The 27,098-nt window shown below is 35.1% G+C and overlaps 1 protein-coding gene across 1 annotated transcript; it reads right to left on the reverse strand.

Annotated features, from left to right (window-relative positions):
• Positions 1 to 5,041: 5,041 nt before the first annotated feature.
• On the reverse strand, positions 5,042 to 27,098 carry LOC126978470 (sodium/potassium/calcium exchanger 4-like). Its single transcript, XM_050827291.1, has 11 exons — positions 26,811 to 27,098; positions 19,859 to 19,974; positions 17,626 to 17,728; positions 14,410 to 14,597; positions 12,451 to 12,598; positions 10,646 to 10,744; positions 8,560 to 8,649; positions 7,955 to 8,170; positions 6,834 to 6,935; positions 6,201 to 6,322; positions 5,042 to 6,037 (listed from the first exon to the last, which is right to left on the reverse strand). The coding sequence occupies exons 1-11, from the start codon at positions 26,932 to 26,934 to the stop codon at positions 5,825 to 5,827; spliced, it is 1,521 nt and encodes a 506-aa protein (XP_050683248.1). The 5' UTR covers positions 26,935 to 27,098; the 3' UTR covers positions 5,042 to 5,824.

Below are 27,098 nucleotides of genomic sequence, written 5' to 3' on the forward strand. Positions count from 1 at the left end.
TGGCAACAGGAGCCTTTTTTATCCGTTCCGTATCCAATGCATACAATATAATACTTTTGTGTATGTTTAATATAACTAAATATACCAATTCAAATCTTATATTTTGAAACGAGCAATTCTTGTAGATATATATGTATATATATATATTATTATATATACTATCTGAATTTCGAAAACGGCTTCAACGATTTTCATGAAATTTAGTATACAGGAGATTTCGGGGGCGATAAATCGTTTCAATTTAAAAAAAATATACTTTTAACTGTGTTTTAATGAGAAACAGCTACAATAAGATTAGAATACAAAGGTAAATTTCGCTACTATTTACAAGACTATAATAGCTCAGATAGGACATTGGGTGATCCGGAAAGCAGAAGCCCCGGTTCGAATCCAGATGTCCTATTAGTTTTTTTTTTTATGTTCAAGTTTTGTATTTTCTTAAAAATCCGAACAAGGCTCGGTCGTCCGGATATTTGTAATATAAATACAAAACAGCAAGCTATCGCCTGTATAAGCCCTACGTAAGTACCTAATTTCTTGCACACTTTTGATGTTTGTAGCACTAAAGCTTACTTCAGGCACTCTATGTGGACCTGGTTCTGATGTGGTGAATTGCAAACTAATAGTGGGCAGTAGCATATTGCTCACATATTGCCCGGTACCATGCACTCAACACAGCTCAGGTTATGTACACAAACATTACCTTAATAGCTTTTAATTTTTCTTATCAATCTTAAGAGATTCACCGCGTAAACAGGAACATTTGCAGTCTGTAGCCAATTTGGCCCAGAGGATGTCTTAATCAACAAGATCAAATGCGCGGCTCAGATCAAGGAAGCCCACGCGAACTGAAGTGTTTTTGTGATTCTGTAGTTGACCGTGTGTTTCATACTTACAATGGCTGCATCCATTAAGAGGCCAGGTTACAAACCAAACTGTGCATCTTTTTTTAATTCTCTCGTTAGTTGGGAGAATTTTCTGCCTTTATCACTTCAGTATCGATCAAATAGAGCGAGAGTACTTTGACGAGATTATGATAGCATATTGTTGTTTATAATGGGAACTGCAGTCGTTACAATTAGTTCTTGTCGATGATAATATATTTTACTTGATGCAAAGATTATCAAAGTTGTAAACGTACTTAATTTATCAATTCCAAAATGAAACAGTTTTATATTCAGATCGTCTTCATCGTCATCATCATATACTTTTTGAAGTTATACTTATTAAGGCACGTTATGAAAAAATTATGAGAGTGAAATTTTAAGATGCGCGCGCATCACTGTAACACAAAAGTAACATGGTGAAGTTGGTTCCTAAAATTTTCTGAATTTTGCGACATTCGCTATTTTTTTTTTGGTTTCTTCGTCCATTATTAAGATAGGCAAAGGGTTCAAGCCTGTACAGCTGTATTCGTTATTTAATAATTAAGTGTGAAAGTCATCGTTGCAAGATTTTTACAATATTGTTCTTTCTACAAACGTAGAATAGCACGAGGAATAAATAATTTTAAGGATTTTTGCTTTGCTAGGCCAAAGAAGTATAACATCTTGCGTGCATACATAAGTACAAACACACTTTTTTTATTCTTAGCGACTTCTATACATTTTATTAATCACCTCCTGACGGCTTGCTAGCTATCACCCAATAACTAACGTGTAGCTTTACAATTTGATGACTGTCTCTGTCACAAAAATAATAGCCAAATCTATACTTACGCTAAGACGAGATTTTATAGCGGCCTTTAAAAACACTTATAATGTGTTAATAATAATTATCAATTAGTCTAAAATTCTTATTATATTGTAAATACGATGCGATAGATCAGCAATTGCACATAGAATTAAAAATATAACTTAGGTTCAGATTATTATAACAATATTGTTGATATGCCATTCTGAAGTTACGGAACCAAATACTACACCTGACTAACATAACCTAACTGCCACTTAAGAGTCAATGTGCACCGCAGTATGACTAGTCAGCGTCTAGACGAGAGAGAGGCTTTCACCGGTGCATTCTTGATATTAATAAATCAAATCAAGAAAAAAATCAAATCAGTCACAATACATACATACCCACATGAAGTTTTTTGTTTCTAGTTTTATTTAGCGAACAGTTAAGCCGTGGAGTAATCTTCCCACGTCTTTTTTTTCTTGACTAAACGTTAACTGTGTATGTGTATAAATGTGTAAACATTACTGTGTTCGGTTACTTACTTAATTACTGGGCAAATGAGACTTAACATCTTATGTATCAAGGTGACGAGCGCAATTGTGGAGTCGTTCAGTTTTTTCAAGAATCCTGAGTGGTATTGCATTGTTATGGACAGGGCGTATCAATTACCATCAGCTGAACGTCCTGCTTGTCTCGTAGCTTATTATCATAAAAATTAAAAAGTAATTGTGTAGTTTTATGAAACCACGACGAAAGTGAAACTTCTTTCCACATAATTACTAATATAAGCGTATGTATCCAAATTATATATAATATATTATGTCTTAATCAATAAACAAACAAAATAGCGTGAAGCACTGGCACAAATGAGTAATAATCTATACACTACACAGTCAGCTACTGCGAACTACAGGCGCCGCCCGACCGTCACGCGACATGCAACCCACACACGAAATAGTTTGAGACGATGTAATAAAAGTTTCACTTAAAAAAAATATTTCACATTCCTACAAAAATCCCCGGTTTAATCTAAAAGAGAAACATCAGTGCTTGCTTTCCTTACAGAGCGCAGGAGATCTTCAAAGCAGAGAAAGTTCTCATGCTCTCAATGCTATTGATTAAATTGCCGTCGAAGTGGTGTTTTTAACTAATATTGACAAAACATGCACCAAAATATATTTTTTACATATAATATACACTTATTCTTTACATCTTCATCAGCCAGGTTTTACTTCATTCAATTATTATACTCGAGGAAAGGTCTCTTCTTAAAACACACCTTTCTCATGCACCAGAGAGTATGACGTCATTTTATTTAATGGAAAATACACGAGATATCACTATTTCATTGACATTATAAAGTTCAGTGACTATAATGATATTTTTCTATACATACTATTATTTTTAAGTATTTACATAAGTATAAATAGTAAACAAATGTAGTTAGGAAATAATACATATATTTTGTTAAGTACTTAATAATATAACAAATTTGTTAAGTGCTGTGTTTCGTTAAGTTACCAATGTTGCTTTGATAAATATAAATATTATAAACATATTATGTTTGTTTTTGTTTAAATTTAATTTAATATCCAAGACGTCACCCGACAACCGAAAATATAAATGGGTTCTTTATAGTACCTAATACACTGATTGGTCAGTGAGATGTAATCAGCCTTATCTCGAAAAGCTTACTCCTAATAAATATTTAGTAAGTTGAGACTGTATGCCTTTAATACACGGCAATACTTCAAGCCGGCCCATATTCTAGCGCTCTACAAAACGCAGGTCCGGCCACACATGGAGTATTGCTGTCATCTCTGGTCTGGCGCAACACAGTATCAGCTCGATCCATTTGACCGCGTGCAATGCAGAGCAGCTTGAATTGTCGGGGACCCAGTGCTCTGTGAACGGCTGAATCACTTGGCGTTGCGTAGAGACGTCGCTTCATTGTGTGTCTTCTACCGTATTTATCACGGGGAGTGTTCCGAAGAGCTGTTCAACCTGATTCCTGCCGCCGAATTCCACCTTCGCACGACACGCCACAAATTAGGATTTCATCCCCACTATCTGGATGTGTGGCGGTCCTCCACGGTACGGTTTTCAAGGAGCTTTCTTCCACGTACTACAAAGCTGTGGAATGAGTTTCCTTGTGCGGTGTTTCCGGGACGATACGACATGGGTACCTTCAAAAAAAGCGCGTACACCTTCCTTAAAGGCCGGCAACGCTCTTGTGATTCCTCTGGTGATGCAAGAGAATGTGGGCGGCGGTGATCACTTAATACCAGGTGACCCGTACGCTCGTTTGTCCTCCTATTCCATAAAAAAAAAGCTATCCAAGGTATGTTGGACACTTATTTCCTATAGATACTTGTTATTTCATGAAAAATCTACTATAATAATAGGTAATTATGGCAATGTCTCAATGAATTAGTATTGTACAAATCACGAGTTCAATCCTCATTGACGTCTGCTGCTATTTTTTTTTTTAATAATAAGAGGCTGGGGAGGAGGCTGGAACATATTAAGCTATTGGGTCAATAGCATGAGTACCAACTTACTATTTATAATAACAGAATTTATTGTAATGAATATTTTAAGGCTCCGGATCACGCCAACAACCTTCAGGGTTTGGGTAGAGCTAGCTATCTAGATACACGCGCGCACACCAATCCCCAAACAAATATTTAAATATAAAGTCAGCGGCACACGGACCCGAGACGGCTATTTGTAGTGAATATAGTATAAAGTCACTTATGTCAAAGTTATATGTCTTTTTGACTTATAAAACGTTCGCTTTTTAGAGCAATAAAATAGCTATTTTCTCTTCTTAGAGCGATAAAAATATAACCACCATTTAGAAGTAGCAGAAAATTTTATGTTGAAGACAGCTTCATTTCACTAATTTTTATAACATGTTATTTAACGTTTTAAAATTTTTTTAAACGTCTGGATTGGAAATTACATATCAGTCACCAACATTTTTTTAAACTTCCAACTAACTGCGTAGTTGTATTGACGCTTAGAATTTTTGAATTCAAAAATTCTTAGCGGCACTGAATTGTAATGGGCAGGGCGTATCAGTTACTATGAACGTCCTGATCGTCTCAACCCTTTTTATCATAAAATAAAAAATAACTCATTGCAGAGCACTAGGCCCTCAAAGATGATTATTTCACGATACCAAGCGCCTTAAGGTAAAGTAAAAACTGTAAGATGCGAATTAAACTCAAACATCAAAGGTTTCGTGTTTGAATCTTATTTGAAAATCGTTAGTAAATATTTAGAATAAATTTGCGAGCCAAAAATAATGGCTTCAGGTATAAACGGGATATATATTCAAGAAATAGAAAAATACAAACGATTGACTTAAAATTTTATATTTATTATCAAGACATGCATGCTAACAATTTAATTATTTATAAATCATGCTGATTCTTAGCCAGCTAATGATAAATAATGACAACCGACCAATATATTTTGCAATATCCTTAAATCTTTGCCTCCATTCTATAAAATATGTCCATTTACGGCCGTTTTCAATAACGCATCTCTCGTTACGGATACATTGCTATCACCGTTTAATGACAAGATCTTATCTATCCATAGTTATGTCCAATATAGTTATAGTCCAATATGTCGATAGGTTATTAAAATGTAAGTAAGCGTAATAGAATTTGTCTACCTCTAGTAAGTTAAACTAAGGAGAGATAGGTTATTGAAAGCGGCCGTAAACCCTCAAACGCGTAGTAACTCAATGATAGACTTCCTTACAAAAAATTCCGTTCTATTTTTCACTATTTCTGATAAAATCAAAATCACATCGTTCATATAGGTCAAGGAAATCACACTAATGAATGACAAGACTTTTTTTTAAAGGTTGAGAATCAACAATTTCAGCTTCATCGTTTTACAAATCATTTTAATTACAATAATTATGTAAAGTGATGCAAAAAAAATTGTTTAGATACAATAGTACAAGATATAGAGTAATAGCATACAAACAATAAAGTCGAATTGACAACCTCCTCCTGTTTTCGAGCTCGGTTGAAAATATATTTTTAAACGAAGAGTTTTTCTTCTTATTATTGCTGTGAGTACTGTGAACGTGCCTGCTTTAGTTAACTGGTGAACTCAGTGGTATGAGCTAATGGGCACATATTGGAAGATTAACTTCAAAAAGTACATTTAACTCTAGCAGTGCCGCCAATGTTAGGAACCCGATATACACAATTATGCAAGTTAAGCCCACTTTCCAATCTAATTGAAATTTATTAAGAGCGAGAGACCCGTACAGAGCAAATAACGTTGTCAGAAGTGAGATGGCGCTGTACGACAAGCCACTGGAATTTATATTAACCTGAAATCCAATAAAAAAACTGTTTAACACTTCATATATAATTTTATCAGTGCATTGCATTACACTGATAAAATCATATTTTAATACACTCGCTTGCTCTACGCTCATTTATGAAAATAAATGAAAAACAGGAAATATATGATATTGAAAAAAAAATACTTACCCAATGGTGTCCAGGGACACATGGATAGAACAATGATTTGATTAGCCAAGGTAGACCCAAACACAATAATATGTCGAACGTATTTGATCCTATTGTGTTACTGATACCCATGCTTCCATGACCTGAAATATTTTTACTATCATAAAGCGAAATAATTTCAAATTTTCTTGAAAAAAAATCTTTTTAAAACAAGCTGTACCTATTCTGATATGTCAAAGTTTCAAGCGCAACATTTTCAAGACTAGTTTGATACGCTGATTAATAATTAATGACATGCCCAGTTAAGGTGGCCCTTATTTAGCACCTTTGATTACATTACTCCTCCGTATACAAAAATAGTTTTAACTGAGTCCAAATACGAGTGGCATGTTAAGGGTTCCGTACCATTGTAGAAGATATACCACAATGTAGTGTTGAAAAAATTCATAAATGAAATAAGAGATGGCGCTGCACCCATAATACTTTAGAAACAATTTGTAACACTGGATATCGCCAGCTTATGTTTGACACAGCCCAATGACATACAGACAGACGACAGGATATAGCATTAAACTGTATAGTTACTATTAGTTGCCCTTTTTTAACCTCGTGCAGAACGTCGTGTTAATACAATCAAAGTTTGATTCTTCTCACCGTGGTTTGTGACGAGAACGCTTGAGACAGCTTCGGGAAGACTGGTTCCAGCGGCAAGTATAGTGAGTCCTGTGATACTGTCCGGTACATTCAATGTATCTCCTGAAAGGTTAATTTCTCATTAATAAACACTATATAAATTTACGCGGGACATTCCAGCGACCGGGTCATCTGATGGCTTGTTATCACTGCCCGCAAGCTGTGTTTTCAACACCAAAACTTAATCATTCTGCTAAAACACCAAAGGTAGTATTGCTAATGTCCTTAAGTTAAAAACTATAACTAATTGCAAATTCTAAATTAAGTTTATTTTGCGTGCCTTTTCATATAATTGGAAATCTTATTCTAAATCTTGTGACATCGCTGTTCAGCAGGATATTATAAATATGTTAACAAATGAGCTAATTACACTGACCTCTACTATATACCACTGGACTGGCGGCTGTCAAAGTGCTTTTGTGCCTGTTTGATATTCGCCATTTTGGACCTGTTGGCCATATAGCGTAAGTCTGCGGTACTAAAACTAGTGGTCATCAAACATCGATAGATGGTGGGAATCTTTTTACAAAAAAATTGTGTACTTTAATACGTTGATTCTTGAAGTATTATAATAACACGGACAACGAAAGATATTAATTCAAAATGCAAAAATACTTCGGAGTACGTTCCTTCGCAGCCATTTGTATTATACGTCATAATTATTTCTCTGGAAGCTTGCGAGTGGCGCTTCAAATAGGCACAATAATTTTCTGTCAAACATATGGAACAGCCTATCCAGTGGTATATATACAGTTCAGTGGCTAATTGACTTACCAATTTTACCAACCAACAATTTACAATAGATATAACGGGAAAAGACCTAGAAAGATCCTAGGTGGAAGTTTAGTCTCAATTTGGTGGTTATTGAAATTCCTTTTTTTGCTTGTAGTGTGAATCTAGAAATGATTGGCAGAGATCACATCAAATGAATCTCGGCATGTTTAGGGGATTTTGATTAAATATTTTGGGCTTTGAGCTAGGAACCAAACCACCCACAAATATATAAATCTTTTGAAATATTACTTCAATGAAAACAGTATTAGGTCAAAAAACCTTTACTGTGCAGTAATATAACAGATTACCTATGATTGTAATAATCCACGCCACTAAGTACGATACTCCAGCAATCCAAATGATGCACATCATGAAGGTGACAGGATAAAGGCGAGGGTTCTTCTTACAGTTTGGAATGGTGAGCCAGAGGACCAGGCTAAGAGGCAATGTTAGCATCCAGAGGCATCTTGACATGAATGATGACTTGGAGCCTGGCCAAGATAGAATGGAACTCATACTCGATTCTGAAACAAATATAAAAAATCGAAAACCGTTAAATTGTTCTTTCCTTTCCTCTTAACTTAGTGTATTACTTATCAAGTAACATAAGTACATACTTTATTAAGTCCTTGAAAAAGTCTTATAGCCTTATAAAAGCATTGTTTATATAATGTCGCCTAAAAAGCACAGATGTTTAGGTGCCACAGATATGTAAATCTAGATAAGGTATGGTAGGTTCATATACTATAAGGTAACACGTATTACATACATAATATTTTCATGTTTAGATTTCATTTTACAGTTGAACTTAATAAAGTTGTAGTCACAAGTATAGTACAGATGTTTTACTGCACTTCTATTTTGCAGTTACTGTGTGTACAGGATGGTAACTGTTTTAACATAATATTCTCACCTGACGTAATTGAAATTCCTTCCTCCAATTCATTAATCCGCTGCTCCTCCACGGTGATTCTGTTTGTTAAATCTAGTCCATATGATTTTTCTGAAAATTATAACAAAATTTCAAGCAGATGAGTGCACAGAGTATGCAACACATACAAAACCTCATATTTAGAGCTACCCTCTGTCTTCATCATCACAATATTCGAACATGGATATGTTCAGGCAGCCTCTTAACAGAAGTCCTTTATCACTTGAGTGAGTAATTCGAAAAAAAAAGGATTTTGTATAGTATTTTCTATGAATAACACGAGTGTTACATTTAAATAGAACACTTTTAGAGTTACATTTTTGTTTTAGATAACCCGAAGTTTCAAGTCCATTTCAGATCTGGTTTTCAAGGGGGACTGTAAACGAGATCTGGAATGTAAAAACAGTTACAATTACACGCGTTTTAATCCTTCAAAAGTGTTCTATTTAAAAGGATTTTGTAACATTCTTGTGGCAGTTCAATGTGGGGTTATTTATAAAAATCGAAACGTTAAAATGATTTTTGGAATGACTTTTGCAAAACAATTTGTAAAATGCTGAAGCTGCTATATTGGTTTAAGAGTGATACTGAGTTTCTTGCTGCTTCTTCTCATTTTGAGGCATAAAAAATAGATAACGAACGATTCTCAATCCAACCAAATTTACACAGAAAATCTCATAAAAATCGATCAAGCCGTTTCGAAGAAGTATGGTAACTAATGTAACACGAGATTTGTATATAATACTATATACCCCGCAAACGTTGTATCGCCATATAAATAAAAAAAATATATAATAAAATATTTGGGGTCAATAAAATAGATGGTGGCCGATTCTCAGACCTACCCTACAATATGCACACAAAATTTCATACAATCGGTTCAGCAGGTTCGGAGGAGTGTGGTAACAAACACCGCGACACGAGAATTTTGTATATTAGAAGAAATGTGTTGCTGCGGGTGCAAAACAAATTAATTAGGTTCTTGTACATAAGGCTCTATGGGGCTTACCCATTTCACACATTAATGTACCCTACAGTATTTGTTTTAGGTATGGTCGGATAGTATGAGATGAAGTCTAGAAGGGAATTAGCGCTTGCTTGGCAAGTTATTTAATGCGGATGTATTAGGGCTGGTGAATGTTCGAGTGCCAAACTGGTACGTGTAGCGAAGGCCCAAGCCGACACTGCTGGCGTTGCCACGAGGGCACACCAATCTACTCAAGAGCTATTTTTTTATGCTCTCCTCAAATAATAAATTACATACCTATAAGATTATGTCTTTATTTATGTAATAGGAGGACAAACGAGCGTACTGTTATGTGATCACCGCCGCCCACATTCACTTGCAACACCAGAGGAATCATAAGAGCGTTGCCGGCCGGAAGGTGTACGCGCTTTTTTTGAAGGAACCCATGTTGTATCGTCCCGGAAACACCGCACAAGGAAGCTCATTCCACAGCTTTGTCGTCCGAGGAAGAAAGCCCCTTGAAAACCGCACTGTGAAGGACCGCCACACATCCAGATGATGGGGCTGATATCCTAACTTGTGGCGTGTCGTGTGAAGGTGGAATTCGGCGGCAGGAATCAGGTTAAAAAGCTCTTCGGAACACTCCCCGTGACAAATGCGGTAGAAGACACACAGCGACGTCTCTACGCAGCTATAAGTGATCCAGCCGTTCACAGAGCACTGGGTCCCCGATAGTTCCAGCTGGTCTGCGTTGCACGTGGTGAAATGGATCGAGCTGATAGTGGGGTGCGCCAGACCAGAGATGACAGCAATACTCCATGTGTGGCCGAACCTTCGCTTTTTAGAGAGCTAGAATGTAGAATGGCTTGAAGTATTGTCGTGCTCTATTAATGATGCCCAGCTTCTTCGAAGCCAATTTGGCTTTTCCCTCCAGATGGCCACGGAATTGACAATCGCTCGAGATTTCAAGACCCAGTATTCCGTTCCTCTAGTAAAATTTGTTTACCGTAAATAACAATAAAATATTGAAGTATTACATTGGTTCCTTTTTCTTTGGCAAAAGGCGCATTATTTTAATATCGTAATAAAGTGTTCGTTTACCTTTATATAAAAGAGGTGTAACCTCCGTGTATGGCTTTGGTTTTTTGAAACAACATCCACTCCTAGCAAAGCTCCCGAGTCGACCGTTGAAAACCATCGCTGAAAAATTAAACAGTATTAATTTCGAAATATGTTTGCATCGATCAGTAGTGTGCAAGAAGATTGGCCGGCAGCGATCCCTTACTAACAGGTGACCCTTTCGCTTGTTTGTCGTAGTCTGTTCTCTGTTTATTGTTGTTGCTTTTAACTATTTTAAAATAATTTTCACAATTTTGCCACAAAAATAAAATCACAGCCGGAATCTACAGATAGTAATCGGTATAGCAGATTGCACATTTAACAAATATCGTGTTGCAATTCAGACGGCATGTTTCCGTAGTTAACTTTTTATATAAATTGAGTGTTTCTATGTAAGTTTATCATGGATACACAAGATCTTATCACCATCGGTGATCATTTACCACCAAGTTACCTACATGCTTGTTTGTTCTCGTACTTAATAATCTATATACGTTATATAATCTTAATAAGCCCGTTTTGTCGATGTGTCATCACATCTGATGGCCAGGTTATCGGGTGGAGGAGTGGATACTCTCTATTGATTGGTTGTCTACATCTGGAAGTATGACGTCAAAGTGGGTGCCCGTTGTGGTATATCGGGCGTGGTGCCGAATCAGGAAGTAAGTTCGTCGCCTCAGATGCCCCCAGGCGATCAAGCCCCTTGAAAGTACGGGGCGATCAGCTGAGCGGTGGGATGAGCACTCCACTTTGTTTTACTCCTCCTCTTCTTCGTCCCGTGGCAGGAAATCCCGTGGGAGCAGCAGCTGCAAGGTGACCGCGTATACCGGGGTGCCAGGCCCATAAAAATGGCTAGGGCGGGGCGCCTAATGAAGGCGTCCAGGCTCTCAACTCCTCAGTCCCTCTGGTTCTTGGTGTTTCTCACGCACTACGGCGTAGACTCTTGTTTTGTGCTACCTGTAGCTCTTCAGCACGGGTTCGGATGAAGGTCTTGTAGACCTTGTACTTCAGAGGCGAATTAAATAAAACCGCTCACGTTTCACTATAACTTGTAGAGAGAATAATATTACAAATGTATTGACACGTAGTAGCGCCATATTACTACAAGTATGTAACTTTTAACTTAATTACCACGTTGATCTAAGTGTAGGTAACCGTTTAACGTCGCTAAAGTTCCGTAACTTACATTGGCACCGTACTTACTTGATCAATAGCGACTTACGACAAGGTTGATATTATAGACACCATTTCCATTGAAATGTATCTGAAATTTAAATCAATGAATAGCAACCTAAATTTTAAAATAAGAATAAATACTATATAAGCCCAACCACGCTTCAATGTGATAAGTGAGCAGTTGAAAGATATTCAATATCATACATGGTAAATGGTAAAACACCATACATTGGCGACCTACCACAAAGTGAATATTATATTAACCATTTCTATTGAATACAACTCTGATATGCAAACATTTCATTAACATCAATCAATCACTTTCTGATATTTGCTGCTACAAACATATGGCACCTAAATGTGTTGTTAAATGCTGGGTGTTTTTATCATCATCGCGAATATGAACTATATCCACTACGGGGGCCAACTTTGATATCATGGAAAAAAAATCAGCTGTTTCATTACAGTTTGGTCGAGAAGGTATAAAGTGGTAATTTTTTTGTTATTTCACAAATTACCCTGTAGATATATTTAAAGGTTATCGCTAACACCCATGTGATAAACTATGAGTAAGAGAAAGAAATATTATATCAACAGTTGGACCTTGTTACCTAGGATGTATAGAGTATACATGAGGACCAGCAGTAAGGCCTCGTGCCAGTACACCACGTCATCGAGCAGCGTCAGGATCAAGGCGACAACGGCTACCGCGTACATCAAACAGTCTCTCGACACTGACCACCAATCCAGCTCTATCATCTATAACGTGTACAATGCATCTAAAATGACTCATCTTATATCATTAAACGACCAATTCTTGTATATATATAATCTGAATCTCGGAAGCGGCTACAACGATTTTCATAAAATTTAGTATACAGGGAATATCGGGGGCAATAAATCGATCCAGCTCAGATTTAGGTTTCAATTTGAAAAAATGTAGTGTTTTATCCATGTTTTAATGAGAAACAGCTACAAAAACATTAGAATACAAAAGTAACTTTCACCACTATATACAAGACTATTATAGAGGCATATATATAATACTATATATATATGCCTCTTATAGAGGCACGTGTCGAGTTGTTTCAAGATATCTCACAACATTTGGATTGGAACATATGGATTTCCGCAAAATAACGCTTACTTACGGCGCAAGAAACTCTCCCCGCATTGCTTTTTCATGCTCTTTTTAAATAAACTATATATGGCAATAACACAAAAAATGGCAAGGTTCCATGAGTGCTCCAACTTGCGGAGATACCTTGCCTTAAATTAGTGACCCTGGTTACTGAGCTAGATTTAGACTAGAACATTGATGGATATATGTAGATGTTTGTGTCCAAGTAATGGATGTTCATATGTATTCATATATATATTTCGTATTAAATATATCGGTGTCTAGCACCCATAGTAGGTACAGGCAATGCCTAGTTTAGATAAGATGTAAAGTGTATGTTTTTTTTATGAAAGTAAGTACGAGACGAGCAGGATGTTCAGCTAATGGTAATTGATACGCCCTGCCTATTACAATGCAGTACCAATCAGGATTCTTGAAAAACCCTAAAAATTCTGATCGGCAATACAACTGCGCTCATCACCTTAAGAAATAAGATGTTAAGTCTCATTTGCCCAGTAATTTCACTTGCTACGGCGCCCTTCAACCGAAACACTGTGTTTCGCTTCGCCTTTGTAAAACATTGATGGCAGTTTTCATTATGGCCGGATATAATTTAGTATGAATAAATACCAAAGTCAAGTGCATGTACCCTTATCATAATTATAATAATGCAATACAACTCATAGATAGATAATAATACTTCATAGTAATAAAATATGTAAGTACTTCATAATAGGCTTAGTGCCAACAGGTACTTTACAAGTGAGTGATATTATTGTTGAACAACAACATAATGCTCATAAGACCATTAACCTTGATAGAGGTCACGTTGACCCGAACGCTGCTTTATCGTATTTGTATTCTAAATAATTAGGCAGTACTAGGCGTACTTCCGTAATCTTCATGAAATAGTTTGATTCAGGAATTAAATTGGCCGTCGTACCTTTGCTTTCATATTAATGTGGTGGATGGGGCGGGAGCTGGTCAGTTGCCATTTAATGATGACTGACATAGGATGCAGGTAGCCATGTTAAGTTTTAAGTCTCTTACCAGTGGCTCCTTTGCACAGGATGCCGGCTAGATTATGGGCACCAAACCGGTGCCTTTTTCTGCCCTGAAGTGGTAATGTGTAAGCATTACGGTGAAATTACTGGGCAAATGAGACTTAACATCTTATGTCTCAAGGTGATGAGCGCAGTTGTAGTGCCGCTCAGAATTTTTGGGGTTTTTCAAGAATCCTGAGCGGCATTGTAATGGGCAGGGCGTATCAATTACCATCAGTTGAAGGTCCTGCTCGTCTCGTCCCTTACTTCAATAAACAAAAAAAAAATTACTAGTCACAGACTAAGATATATTTTTGCGAATGTCTTTAGTCCTAAATAAATTATTGAAATAATTCCAAATATCATATTCATTTGATTTATTCTTCTGCTGATAAAGTGTAACTTACCTTCGAAGCTGCGAGAGCACAGCAGGCCGGTACCACCAGAACGTTGAACACGGCAGAGCCCACCACCGCTCCTACGCCGAGGTCTCCCTCGGTCACGAATGTTCCGATACAGTTTATGAACAGCTCAGGGCTCGAACTTGCTGCTGCCATGAACGTCGCTCCAGCAATGTCGGCGGCCAGGTTTAATCCTACAAACATATATATTGAAAAACAACCTCTTTTGAGACGAATTCTAGAACAACAACCAACAACGGTTTTGAACGATTCTCCTAAAACAATACTTTTCCTTAAAAACAGCCATTGCCTGTGCATAAAATTACATAGCAAGTTGCCTGAGGACTCTAAAATAACATAATTGCAGGTATCAAGGGTCTCTTATCCCACTGCAGCCCTCATACATTTTTTTTGCACTATTAAGACTCAATTTATTACTGTCGAGTTACCCCATATTATAATACCATACCTAAGTATAGATATCACGTAATCGTGGTCTAGCTAGCTAGCCTCAAACGTCTAATGTTGCAAGAGAATTCGATATATCATCTGACCCATACCCTCGTTTGTTACTATTCCATACAAATATACAATTACAGATTTTATTTATTTAATTAATATTATTATAGTATAATCACGGACTAGTAATAAAAGAAGGACTCCGGCCCATGATATTAACAAGTGTAGCACCTTTATGCTAGTGTGTGTCCGGTAATGGGGTATACCAGTTACACAATTTTTCTCACTTAAATAATCATATATGGCCACAAATACTTTTATAGTATTGTGTTTACACTTTTTCACAACGTACGACGACATTTTTAAAATATTTTATTGCGACGCAAACTGATTTGTCACAGACGATGGCAAATCTCATAATGGCGGCTGATCGGTTTGTATTAGTGTAAGTGTGTGTTTACCGGCTTGTTTTGGTGCTTCACTGTTATGTAAGGTGACACGAAGTCCTTCTTTTTTACTCGTCCGTGAGGATAATATTAAATGATCTTTTGATCTTGTCTTTAGTTATTTGTAAGTTCTCAATACTTATCTTGATAATCGCTTAACTCTTACATATTTTGTATGTATCTATGACAATTCTATTTCAACATAGAGTGACAGATAAGTAGAGCTTCATAAACTGAATAATAGGTTACCGTTTGACCCTCTTTGCCTATTGTTTTGTTCTCGCAATGCACATAGCATTTAATACCTACTAATAATAAAAGTGCACATTACTCACAATAAACGCACACTTAATTCATCGTCGGAATTTCAATAACGCATTCTTGTAATCGCTACAAAATTCTAATAAAATATATACTGCAATAAATCACACTATAAATTCGCTAATCATGTTTCGTGTTGCATTGTTATTTACTGTATGTCTTCTCTGTCTGCAAGTTGGAATTAGTTGAGCATATCGTGATATCCTATACCGCGAAATATCGCGTTCTGTTTATACTCACGCAAATAATACCAATTAAAAAGTAAAGTATATATCAAAACAGGATGTCTTTATTTTACTTTATCCAAGATTAACACAAACATATGAGAACGTGACTTACGGCCGTTCCCAATATGATATCTACAGATAGAGATAAATTATTATCTTCTACTGTCAGTAATTAGCTGTCAGTAATCTAAAGCTGTCTCAATATACCCGATAAGTCATTCTTATCGCCTTATATTGGGACGCGTGAATTGCAATTTCCATACAAACTTCTATCTCTGGTAAGCTATAAGTCGTCCCATTGACAGACAGCGTGAACGGATAAGGTGAATTTCCGTCGATAAGTTTATTGGGACAGAAATGTCAACGATAGTTACGATTTTTATCTCAAGTAAGAGATAGACTGAATATTGGGAACTGCCGTAAATTGTTCACGTTCAATCTTTTGCGAGAAATTATTAGACGGAAACCTTGAAATTCATTTCAATTTAATAATAAAAATCTGATAAAGGCAGGTCCAATACCGTCACTATTTGTTTACTTGCAAGTTCAAGTGCCTACAAGAAGAGCCTTTTTCTAAAAGAAGAGACTGACAAAGCGACCAAGCCGTGTGTACAAAATATTATAGACTTTTGATATTAATCTTATCCACTTCGCGAAATCATTAAACCCACTATCTGGATTGAATGTTGACGATTAGGAAAGACTACATACGAGGAGCGATTATTTTATTTAAAATTAAAACATTCATAAAGATGGCTTATTATATTATAGTATTATAGTTTATCGCTTACTTAGTGTAATACACTAACTATTTGTAGTTTTGTAATTCTAATCTATACGTAATAATTTTTATTTAAAAAACAGATAAAATCACAGAAAAGGTGTGAAAAACTGCTCTGTGGATAAATTCGTAAAATTGCAAGCTTGCGAAACCCTAATATTTTATTTTATCTGTATTATGCAATAACATATATTTGTGAATAAGTAAATTAAAATATGTGTAAGCAATGCAAAACAATTTTAATATAAAAGATGATAATAATTATAGTTTTTTAGTAGCTGAGGACGTACGTACGTATCCCTGATAATAAGAGATTCAAGCACCTATAAATATGAGAGGAACCGCGAAAGAAATAAAAAGAAAGGAAGTGCGATCCGAAGACAATGGGGAAGAATAAAATAGACGAAGACCAGACTTCCGGCTCTCTGATTTTTCTGGTGTTGCAAGAGAGTACGGTCGGCGGTGAGTATCTACCATCAGGTAACCCACACGCTCGCTTATCCTCCATGGAATCCTTCATGTTTTAAAGAAAACAAAAAGATGTAAGGTTTCAATAACTAGTTACACTAACTACGGCTCCTGTTCAGAAACACAACTGATTACTGCTAGAGCATCCAGTTTAGGTCGGTTGTTATAACTACTTTACTAGAATGTTTTTTGTGTAGAATTTCGATTGAAACTTGTCAGACCGGGGATTGTTCTTATACCGTATTCTTTTAGCACCAACTCATCGGGCTTATAATCTCATTCGATAATCTTTGGTAAGACACCTATTGAAGATAAATCATTTCAACACAGATCGATCGTACATTTAGCTTACAAATGAGAGCCCCGGAGTGGCTACGAGTACGTGCCGCTCGCAATTGGTGCGGAGTGACGTTGTTAATGGATAAATGGGGTCCGCAACTGAGGCGACTATACCCTCTGTATACGTATGTATACAATATCATTGACTCTAAACAGCAATAGCGGTGAGCGATGTACTTACGGTCACATATAATCTCGATGGCAGGAACGAAGTATTGCTCGCAAACTGCGCCCAGGAGTAGGAAACAGTACAAAGCTATTACGCAGTGAACGATTATGAAGCCCTGGTGATTAGATTTAGAAATTGAAAACTTAGTCTTAAACTTAAGAGATAATTTTAATGGAGCTTATGACATTTGATTCTTGTTTGACGTCAAAGAGCATGTTTCTGGTCTTTATGGGAAATTGGGCAGTGGTCACTTACTATCAAAAGCGCTTGGTGAATTATATTCATCAAAACATAGCATACTATAACTATAAACATAATTATGATACTATAAATTACCTTGTATCATGTATTGTTTGTTGCTGAGACACTTCCCTGAATATTAGCGAGCTAACCCGGGGCGTAAACTAACTATATGGTAGATGACAAAATGGTATCAATCGAGTTTTTATTCAAGAATGTGGACTTAAAAGTGCATTAGGGAACAGTGGTTCGTTACTCGGTCGGGCTTTATATTTATAATATACCCAAATAAAATTTGAAAACAAAATTTTATGTATGATGCGGGACTCGAACCCGCGACCTCTGGAGTTCCGTGCCATATATTAATGTAAATAATGTACCACCAGCATACCGCGTATGCGTTATTCGAGAAGTTAATATGATCTAAAGAGATCTGTCTACACAGCCAGTCGTGGAACAATATGGTATGTTCCCACCGGGACCGAACCCACTAGCGGTTGCCCACGATAGCTGTAGGTATATGTAACACACGATTAACTGACATGTCAAAATATAAAATTAAGATAAATGTGCTTAATTCAAAGGGATCATAAAATAAGCACTACATTAAAAATCATTAAGAAAAGAATGATGCGAGTCGGACTCGTACACAAACTGTATTATTAATAAACGCGAAATAAACTTATTCCAAATTTAGAACTTATTGCCGTTTTCTTACCTTTACTACTACAGAATTTCATGACAGGGAGAAGTAATTTTAAACTTGGAGTAACTTTACACTGAGTTTATTATTAATAAGATAGCAAGGGTATAACTAATGCTGTGTAATCCCTGGACAGACTTTCAATACACGTTGTGTCTAAATTTATCTACCAACCCTAAGTCTTTTACAATATCCCTGGACAAACTTTCAATTCACGTTGTGTCTAAATTTATCTACCAACCCTAAGTCTTTTACAATATCCCTGGACAGACTTTTAATTCACGTTGTGTCTAAATTTATCTACCAACCCTAAGTCTTTAACAATATCCCTGGACAGACTTTCAATTCACGTTGAGTCTAAATTTATCTACCAACTTTAAGTCTCTTACAATATCCCTGGACAGACTTTCAATTCACGTTGTGTCTAAATTTATCAACCAACCCTAACTCTTTTTACAATATTCCTGGACATACTTTCAATTCACGTTGTGTCTAAGTTTATCTACCAACCCTAAGGCTTTTACAATATCTTTTATGAGTTAGAAAGATAATAATAAATAAGAACTTAAATGATTAACATTACTTTACAAAACATAATACTTATTGCTTTCTGATAGTAATTTCTATCACCTTTAAAATTTTATACAAAATATTCCTGTAAATCCTCTGGTGCTGCAAGAGAATGCAGGCGGCGGTGAACACTTAACATCCGGTGACCCGTCCCTCCTTTGCCCTCCTCTTACATAAAAACATTTATTTTTAATTTAAAGTATTATTAAAACTATTTGTTTGAAATATATTTTTTAATTATAGTGCAAAACCGCGAAATTAAGTTCTTAGTTAAGTTTTTTATGACAATAAGGGACGAGACGAGCAGGACGTTCAGCTGATGGTAATTGATACACCCTGCCCATTACAATACAGTTCCGTTTAGGACTCTTGTAAAACCCAAAAACTCTTAGCGACACTACAATTGCGCTCGTCACATCTTCAACTAAGTAATAACATAAGAAATTACTGGCCAAATGAATGCCCAGTAATTTCACTAGGTATGGCGCCCTTCAGACAGAAACAAAATAATGCTTCACATTACTGCTTTGCGGCAGAAATAGGCGCCGTTGTGTGCGCCCATAATCTAGCCGGCATCCTGTGCAAAGGAGCCTCCCAATGGTAAGTAAGTAACGAGTTTATCAGTTGCGCTGCTTGGCTGGACTATAATGGAGAGTTCAGCTCTTCAGTAGACTTAGGAAAAGCGCAACAGTATGTTGATGAAGTTAAAACTAACAAAGAGTAGGTACTTACATGCTTTCTCTGAGATCTTGAGAGTCCATCCGGTGGGAATTCCAGGATGGCAGGGCGTGTACAATTTTTTTCGGGCTCCAGAGTCAAAAGATGGCGAGAGGAAAATGTAGCTTTATCTAGAAAAAATGATTAACAACTTTTTAGAATTATTATTTTAATTATAATTGAAAGAAATTTTTTGTTCTTTTGAATTAAACGGCACAATTTATGGACGACACGCAGTTCCTTAGCGCTGCTGGTTTCAAAAGTTGAACCGGTGAATTTTTTTGTCATACCAGAACTTCACTAGAACTTCATTGAATTGAATCCTATATATATATATATATATATATATATATATATATATATATATATATATATATATATAATTAAGAAACCTAAGCGAAACGTGTAACTTACCTGCTATGTTTTTTTTTTTCATATTTCATTGCCATAGAGGTTATATATAAATATTTAGTATGTGGATAAATCTTATATCTTTAAACGAGCAATTCTTGTATATATATATATAATCTGAATCTCGGAAACGGCTCCAACGATTTTCATAAAATTAAGTAAGCAGGGGATTTCGGGGGTGATAAATCGATCTAGCTAGGTTTCAATTAAAAAAATGGTTTTATCCATGTTTGAATAAGAAACAGCTACAATAACATTAGAATACAAAGGTAAATTTCGCCACTATATACAACACTATTATAGCTCAGATGGGACATTGGGTGATCCGGAAAGCAGAAGACCCCGGTTCGAATCCAGATGTCCTATTAGTTTTTTTTTTTGGTCAAGTTTTGTACATTCTTAAAAATCCGAGCAAGGCTCGGTCGTCCGGATATTATAATATTAAATAAATAACGAAGTCACTAAGTAATTGGGTCGTTGAACGATATATCTTGTTATTGTATTTAAATTTGGAAATAATAATTCATATTTTAATACCATCTGACACTTGATAAGACTAGGATTAGGTTAGTTTTTATTGCAACATCGTGTGCCTATAATAAATATAATACTATAATCCTCAGTCCTTGGACTGTTCAATACTGTGTCATAAAGTGCGTATCTATGGCCAATATTATGATAATATAATTATTTTAAATCATCAATCAGGATGGCTTTATTTAATTAAACATAATATATTTTGTTATGTTTTTAAAGTGATAACTCACTTTTGAGATTAATTACACAAATAAAACTACGAACGGTTGGCTCAGTTGGAAAAGGCGCTTGCACTGAACGTGAGAGGTCGCGAGTTCGAGTCCAACGTCGTTCATAATATTTTCAATGATGTACTGAAATTAAATTAATTATTAATGAATTGTATCTGACTACATTAATTATTGGTTATAATTTACTTAAATATTTTCTTTATTAATATGACATAATTATATTTAATTCTATCTGTAATTTAACTAAAATCAATGTAAGATCAATTAGGTAATGTAATTTAAGTCATTAATTGTTTGTAATTCTATAGGTAAAATGCCTGAAATATATGATTTATTATTAATGATAATTGATATTATGAAGTTGAAATCTAATATCAAATGTTACGAGTAGTAGTTGAACAATCATAAATCAATGAAAAATCACATAGTGAAAAAAAATGTCAACGTTATATAAAAGTACCTACGTACTAGGTACTAATTATATAAGATCCCATAGATTTACGGCCTTACAAATAAAATTGTCTTAAATTTATAACTAAGCATAAACCAAGAATATGTAAAATGTTTACAAATAGACATTTTGCTTACGAATGGTTTGTTCGGACTTATAACGTTTCCCGCGTTTATTTGCAAGGCAGCTTGTCATTAGGAAAACTACAGAATTATCATTGTATTGACAGTGTTGTCAACGATAATGTAAACATTTTGCATTTTCTTTGTTTATCATCAGTTATAACTTTATACCAAGTTTATTTGTAAGGCCGAGATTATACTAGAATATAGACGATCTGACAGCCCGGTAATACGTGATCAACTATCTTTTGTCCATGTGTGCATTAGCTATTCAAATTACTAGGGAGCCAAATGCCAAGCGAGGCTGACTATTTGCCACTTGTCAATCAAAATGATTACAGTAAGTATAGATTTCCTTTTTTATTATGCTGTATCTTTTATTATGATAATAAGGGACGAGACGAGCAGGACGTTCAGCTGATAGTAACTGATATGACTGCCCATTACAATGCAGTGCCACTCAGGATTCTTGAAAGAAATCGAAAATTCTGAGCGGCACTACAACTGCGATCACCTTGAGACATAAGATGTTAAGTCTCATTTGCCCAGTAATTTCACTAGCTAAAGCGCCATTCAGACCGAAACACAGTAATGCATACACATTACTGCTTCATGGCAAAAATAGGTGCCGTTGTTGTACCCATAATCTAGCCTAGCATCCTGTGCAAAGGTATCCACTGGTATATATTAGAGATATTATTTTACTTTTTTCAACTACATACTAGTATCATAAGACTATGTAATATCCTAATAACTAATACGAGTAGGACCTTACATAGAAGTTGCATCAATTGTAATATTTCATAATAATATTTACATCGCCTTGATAAACTCGTATCGTGTCTCGTGTGGTTTAAAACACACACCGTTCATTAATTTAGTTCAAAGCACGATACTCGTGAATTTCAAAGTTATAGGATACCATTCACCACCACATCGGAAACAATGATCTTTAATGAGAAGAACTAGCATAAAATATAAATGACTTTTTAAGGAGTGTTAATAAAAATCTAAAAGAAGGTATAAATTAAAAGTAATTCACAAACACACACAACACACACGCACGTACTCTCACCAAACCACACACGCACAAATACCACGTCTTATTATAAATATTGTAAGTCCATTATTACAAGAAAGTTTTAAAATTGTATTATTATATGTAGTTCTGTGGATTTTGTGATAATTACATAAATAAATTAATAAACCCATTGCTACTCCTTTACATCAACATATACATCTTCAGCATTTTTAAAATATTTCACAATGCAAAGCGATACAATAATGAATAGTAGTTAGAAATACTCACAGACACGCTTTTTATAAAAAACCGAACTAAAAAATTTAAAATTTATTTTGAAATTTAAAATTAAGATCAATTCCTGTCTCATAGACGATTGATGAATGTATAATTTACCAAAAATCTTATTTAGCAAATTGAAAAATAGATTGATTTTATCAAATTGATGTATTGTCATAAATCTACGAAGTTTGAACTAAATCTTGCCGTTTAAAGTGGGTCAAAATCGCGCCCGTGGGTTAATATAATATATACATACAGGTGTAGCGAAGCATTAGCTTCATTATATTTTTTATTAAAAAAGCGTGTAAAAATACTCGATTGTTTCAACTTTAAACTAAAAAAATCCATTGATAAATCATAAATGAACTCAAGAGAATAAGGTACAACATGTGCCTCAATCTAACACATTATCATAAAATAAATATAAACCAATCACAATGTATGACAACTAAGCTAAATAGTCAAAGATTAATAAATATCAAGTAAGTATGTGTATATAATAATATATGCTGCCGAAGGGACTAAAAATAAAAATTTACAATTTTTCTAAATTTTTAGAAAAATTGTATACTTTTACAGCAATTAAAATTTAAATAAACGTAAATGATAAGAAAGAAGACAATGGACAAGACTAATACGAGAAATAAAAGAACATCAAACACGAGCCAACAAAACATACAGAGAGAAACAGAACGGGCGATGGGGTGATCACATCAGTCGTTTCTATTGAAGATGTTGCTCAATCTCATTGGAGGAGTTGAATTCAAATTCAAATTCAAATATTTTTATTCAAAATAGGATGTGAAATCACTTATTGAAAGTCCAAAGAAAAGAAAAATCTACCACCCATTCCAAAATGAATGCCTCAGGCCTGAGAAGAATGGGCGCAACAAACTCAGCGGGCTTTTTTTTCCATCAAATATATGTTTTACAATTAAAGTAACATTTACAAAGTAATATTGTACAATTAAACTTATTATTTAATAGCCTGAGGGCGGTCGCTCCATTCCCAATCTGTGGTATTATTAAGAAAGTAATTTATGTGGTAGTAACCTTTACCACACAAACGTTTTTTAACAATTCTTTTGAATAACGTAATACTTTTGTTTTGAACATTTTCTGGGATCTTGTTGTAAAAGCATATACATCGCCCCACAAAAGACTTACTTACTCGACGCCGAGTAGTAGGCATCATCAGTTTATGTCTGTTCCTAGTGTTAACATTATGGTTATGACAGTTTCTGGCAAATTCACTTATGTGCCTATGAACATACATTACATTATCAAGAATATATTGAGAAGCAACAGTCAAGATGTTAATTTCTTTGAATTTTGCTCTCAATGATTCTCTAGGACCTAGGTTATAAATAGCGCGAATAGCCCTCTTCTGCAGCAGAAATATTGTATTAATATCGGCAGCGTTGCCCCATAGCAATATACCATAGGACATAATACTATGGAAATAACTAAAGTATACTAGTCGCGCCGTATCTATGTCAGTTAATTGTCTAATCTTTTTAACCGCGTATGCTGCAGAACTAAGTCTGTTCGCCAATCCTTCAAAAGGGGGGCCCCATTTTAATTTGGAATCTAGAGTTATGCCAAGAAATATAGCAGATTCCACCGGTTCTATCACCTCTCAACATTTGCATTTGCAAAACATTTGCATTTACATTATTGACATTTGGTACGGTAAATTTAATGTATATAGTTTTCTTGCTATTTAACAATAGGTTATTAGCGCTAAACCAGTACACGATATCAGATAAAATATCGTTCACTTCGTCATACATAGCTTGGTTTCTTTTCACTTTGAAAATCAGTGAAGTGTCATCCGCAAACAATACTACCTTATGTTTTTTCTCTATAAGATTAGGAAGATGATTTATATAGATAAGGAAGAGGAACGGTCCAAGAATAGACCCTTGTGGTACCCCCATACTGAGAGGAGTACCAGGAGATCTCCTGCCATTCACGCCGACCCTCTGAATTCTATTGTTTAAATATGAAGACAGAAGATCGAGCGCAGTTCCTTTTATGCCATAGTGGTATAGCTTCCTGACCAGCGTTGAATGTTGAACACAATCAAAAGCCTTAGATAAATCACAGAAGATGCCAAGTGCATTCTGCGATTCCTCCCAGGCATCAAAAATATTCTTGATCAGCTCAACATCTGCATCCGTTGTTGAACGTCCCCTAGTAAAGCCAAATTGTTTCAAATGAAGTAACTTATGAGAGTTAAAGTAAGTAAGCACTTGGCTTAATTTTTTTTTTTAATTTTATTAAGGGTCAGCTAAACCGACACAGGACGATAGTTGTTCGGGTCAGAAGAGCATCCCGACTTAAATAATAATAATAATAATATTGGTGTGATTTTATTATGTTTCAGAAGGTCAGGAAACACGCCACGATTAATACAATTATTAATTACTATTGCAAGATATGGTGCCATGACATCAATTATTGAACTTATTATTTTAACAGAAATGCCCCATATATCAGCAGTTTTTTTCAGGTCGAGAGACTTAAAAGTTTTAATTAATTCTCCAGGGCTAACAAAACTAAAATTGAATGTTTGTTGGCATTCTTTAACATTTTCCAGAAGAAGTGACTCAGCAACACTGGTGGACAACACAAGAGTGCTTGTGATAGAAACTGGAATGTCAGAAAAAAAAATCTCAAAAGCAGAAGCAACTTCCTGCTGAGATTGAATTATAGTATTGTTTATTGATAAATTATATTCAATGTTGCGGTCTTTCACTCTTCCAGATTCCCTTTATGTCATCTTTATTTTATTCGGTGCATTTTTAATTATCTGTCTGATATGCATAGACTTTGCAATAGAACAAACACTTTTAAATAATTTAGTGTATTTTTTAACATACTCGAGAAAAGATGCATCATGATTATATAATGATCTCTCACTATATAGTTCATATAGGCTTTGTCTGCTGCTATGAATGCCAGCTGTTGCCCAATCATTAAATGACAAGAGTCCACCTGATTTGACTGTCTTTGAAGTAAATATAGAAGCAAACTCTGTTTTAATTATTTTAAATAACATATCATACATTTCATTAGGATTAATATTATGTTTTAATAAATCCAAATTTGAGAGTTTAACTGACACATTACCTCTATATTTCTCCATCCGCCTATTATTCACAGGAACAAACGTAAACTTTTTAATTTTAGAACATTTATTGGCCACAATATTAAAAGAGGCTAACTGGCCAAAGTGGTCTGAACTCAGTTGGTTTATTATTGCCTGAGAAATTCACATTGTCGGAAGACATGCTGGATTACTGCCACGACTTTTTGCCGATGCTTATAAATATTCTGTGAAACATTTTGAAGTTAGTTGTAATGAATACCTGATACCATTACATAATATAAAAAACTTTGCTTTTCAAAGTTTATTTATATTTAAAAAATGTAAATATTATTTTTCATTTTGTTTGATGATTTTTTGCCATCGAGTAGGTAGTGACATAACCTCGCTGCGGTAGAAATTTTGGGACTTCTGATCGAGAAAACGCGACAAGTAGTTGGGACAGTGCATGCACTAACACAATTTATCAACGATGTATACAGTAATAATGATATGGAATAAATAAGAACAACAATTAAAATATTATTAATTTAGTTATGAAAACTTATCGAAGCGATGTACGTTCTGCCCAAATTGGCTATGATTTTTATTTATAAACTTGAAAGCGTAAAATATAACATGCGATATTAAGCATTCGCGAGATCTGTGTTCATGAATGAAGGGTTTAATAAAGTATATTAATATAATGATTTATATAAAGCCACTAAAGCGATATTATACCATTGCATATTGCAACGCCTTCATCTAAATTCCACCACGCAACACATTCGCACAATACAAAATAAACCATCTTTTGTTTACCTGTCGCACCTTCATCTACTGCACCATCGCCAAACATGAGATAATGAAAAATCGGCAGTCCTAACAACAACACCCGTATCAATACCGCTAATCTATATTTACACTTACTAGTCCGTAATAACATATTTGCTACCTATTCAAAATTAATTTAAAATTGATGTAACTAGAATTTATAACTATGAAAAGCCGCCGTCAAATAAAAAATTCGAATATTTTAGAGTGTATGCAACACAATATCATTGACAGTTTCTTCCCTGGACAACTATACAGCATACGTCCTGAAGGATG

The sequence above is a fragment of the Leptidea sinapis genome, chromosome Z, assembly GCF_905404315.1.
Source record: "Leptidea sinapis chromosome Z, ilLepSina1.1, whole genome shotgun sequence".
Classification (NCBI taxonomy): domain Eukaryota; kingdom Metazoa; phylum Arthropoda; class Insecta; order Lepidoptera; family Pieridae; genus Leptidea; species Leptidea sinapis.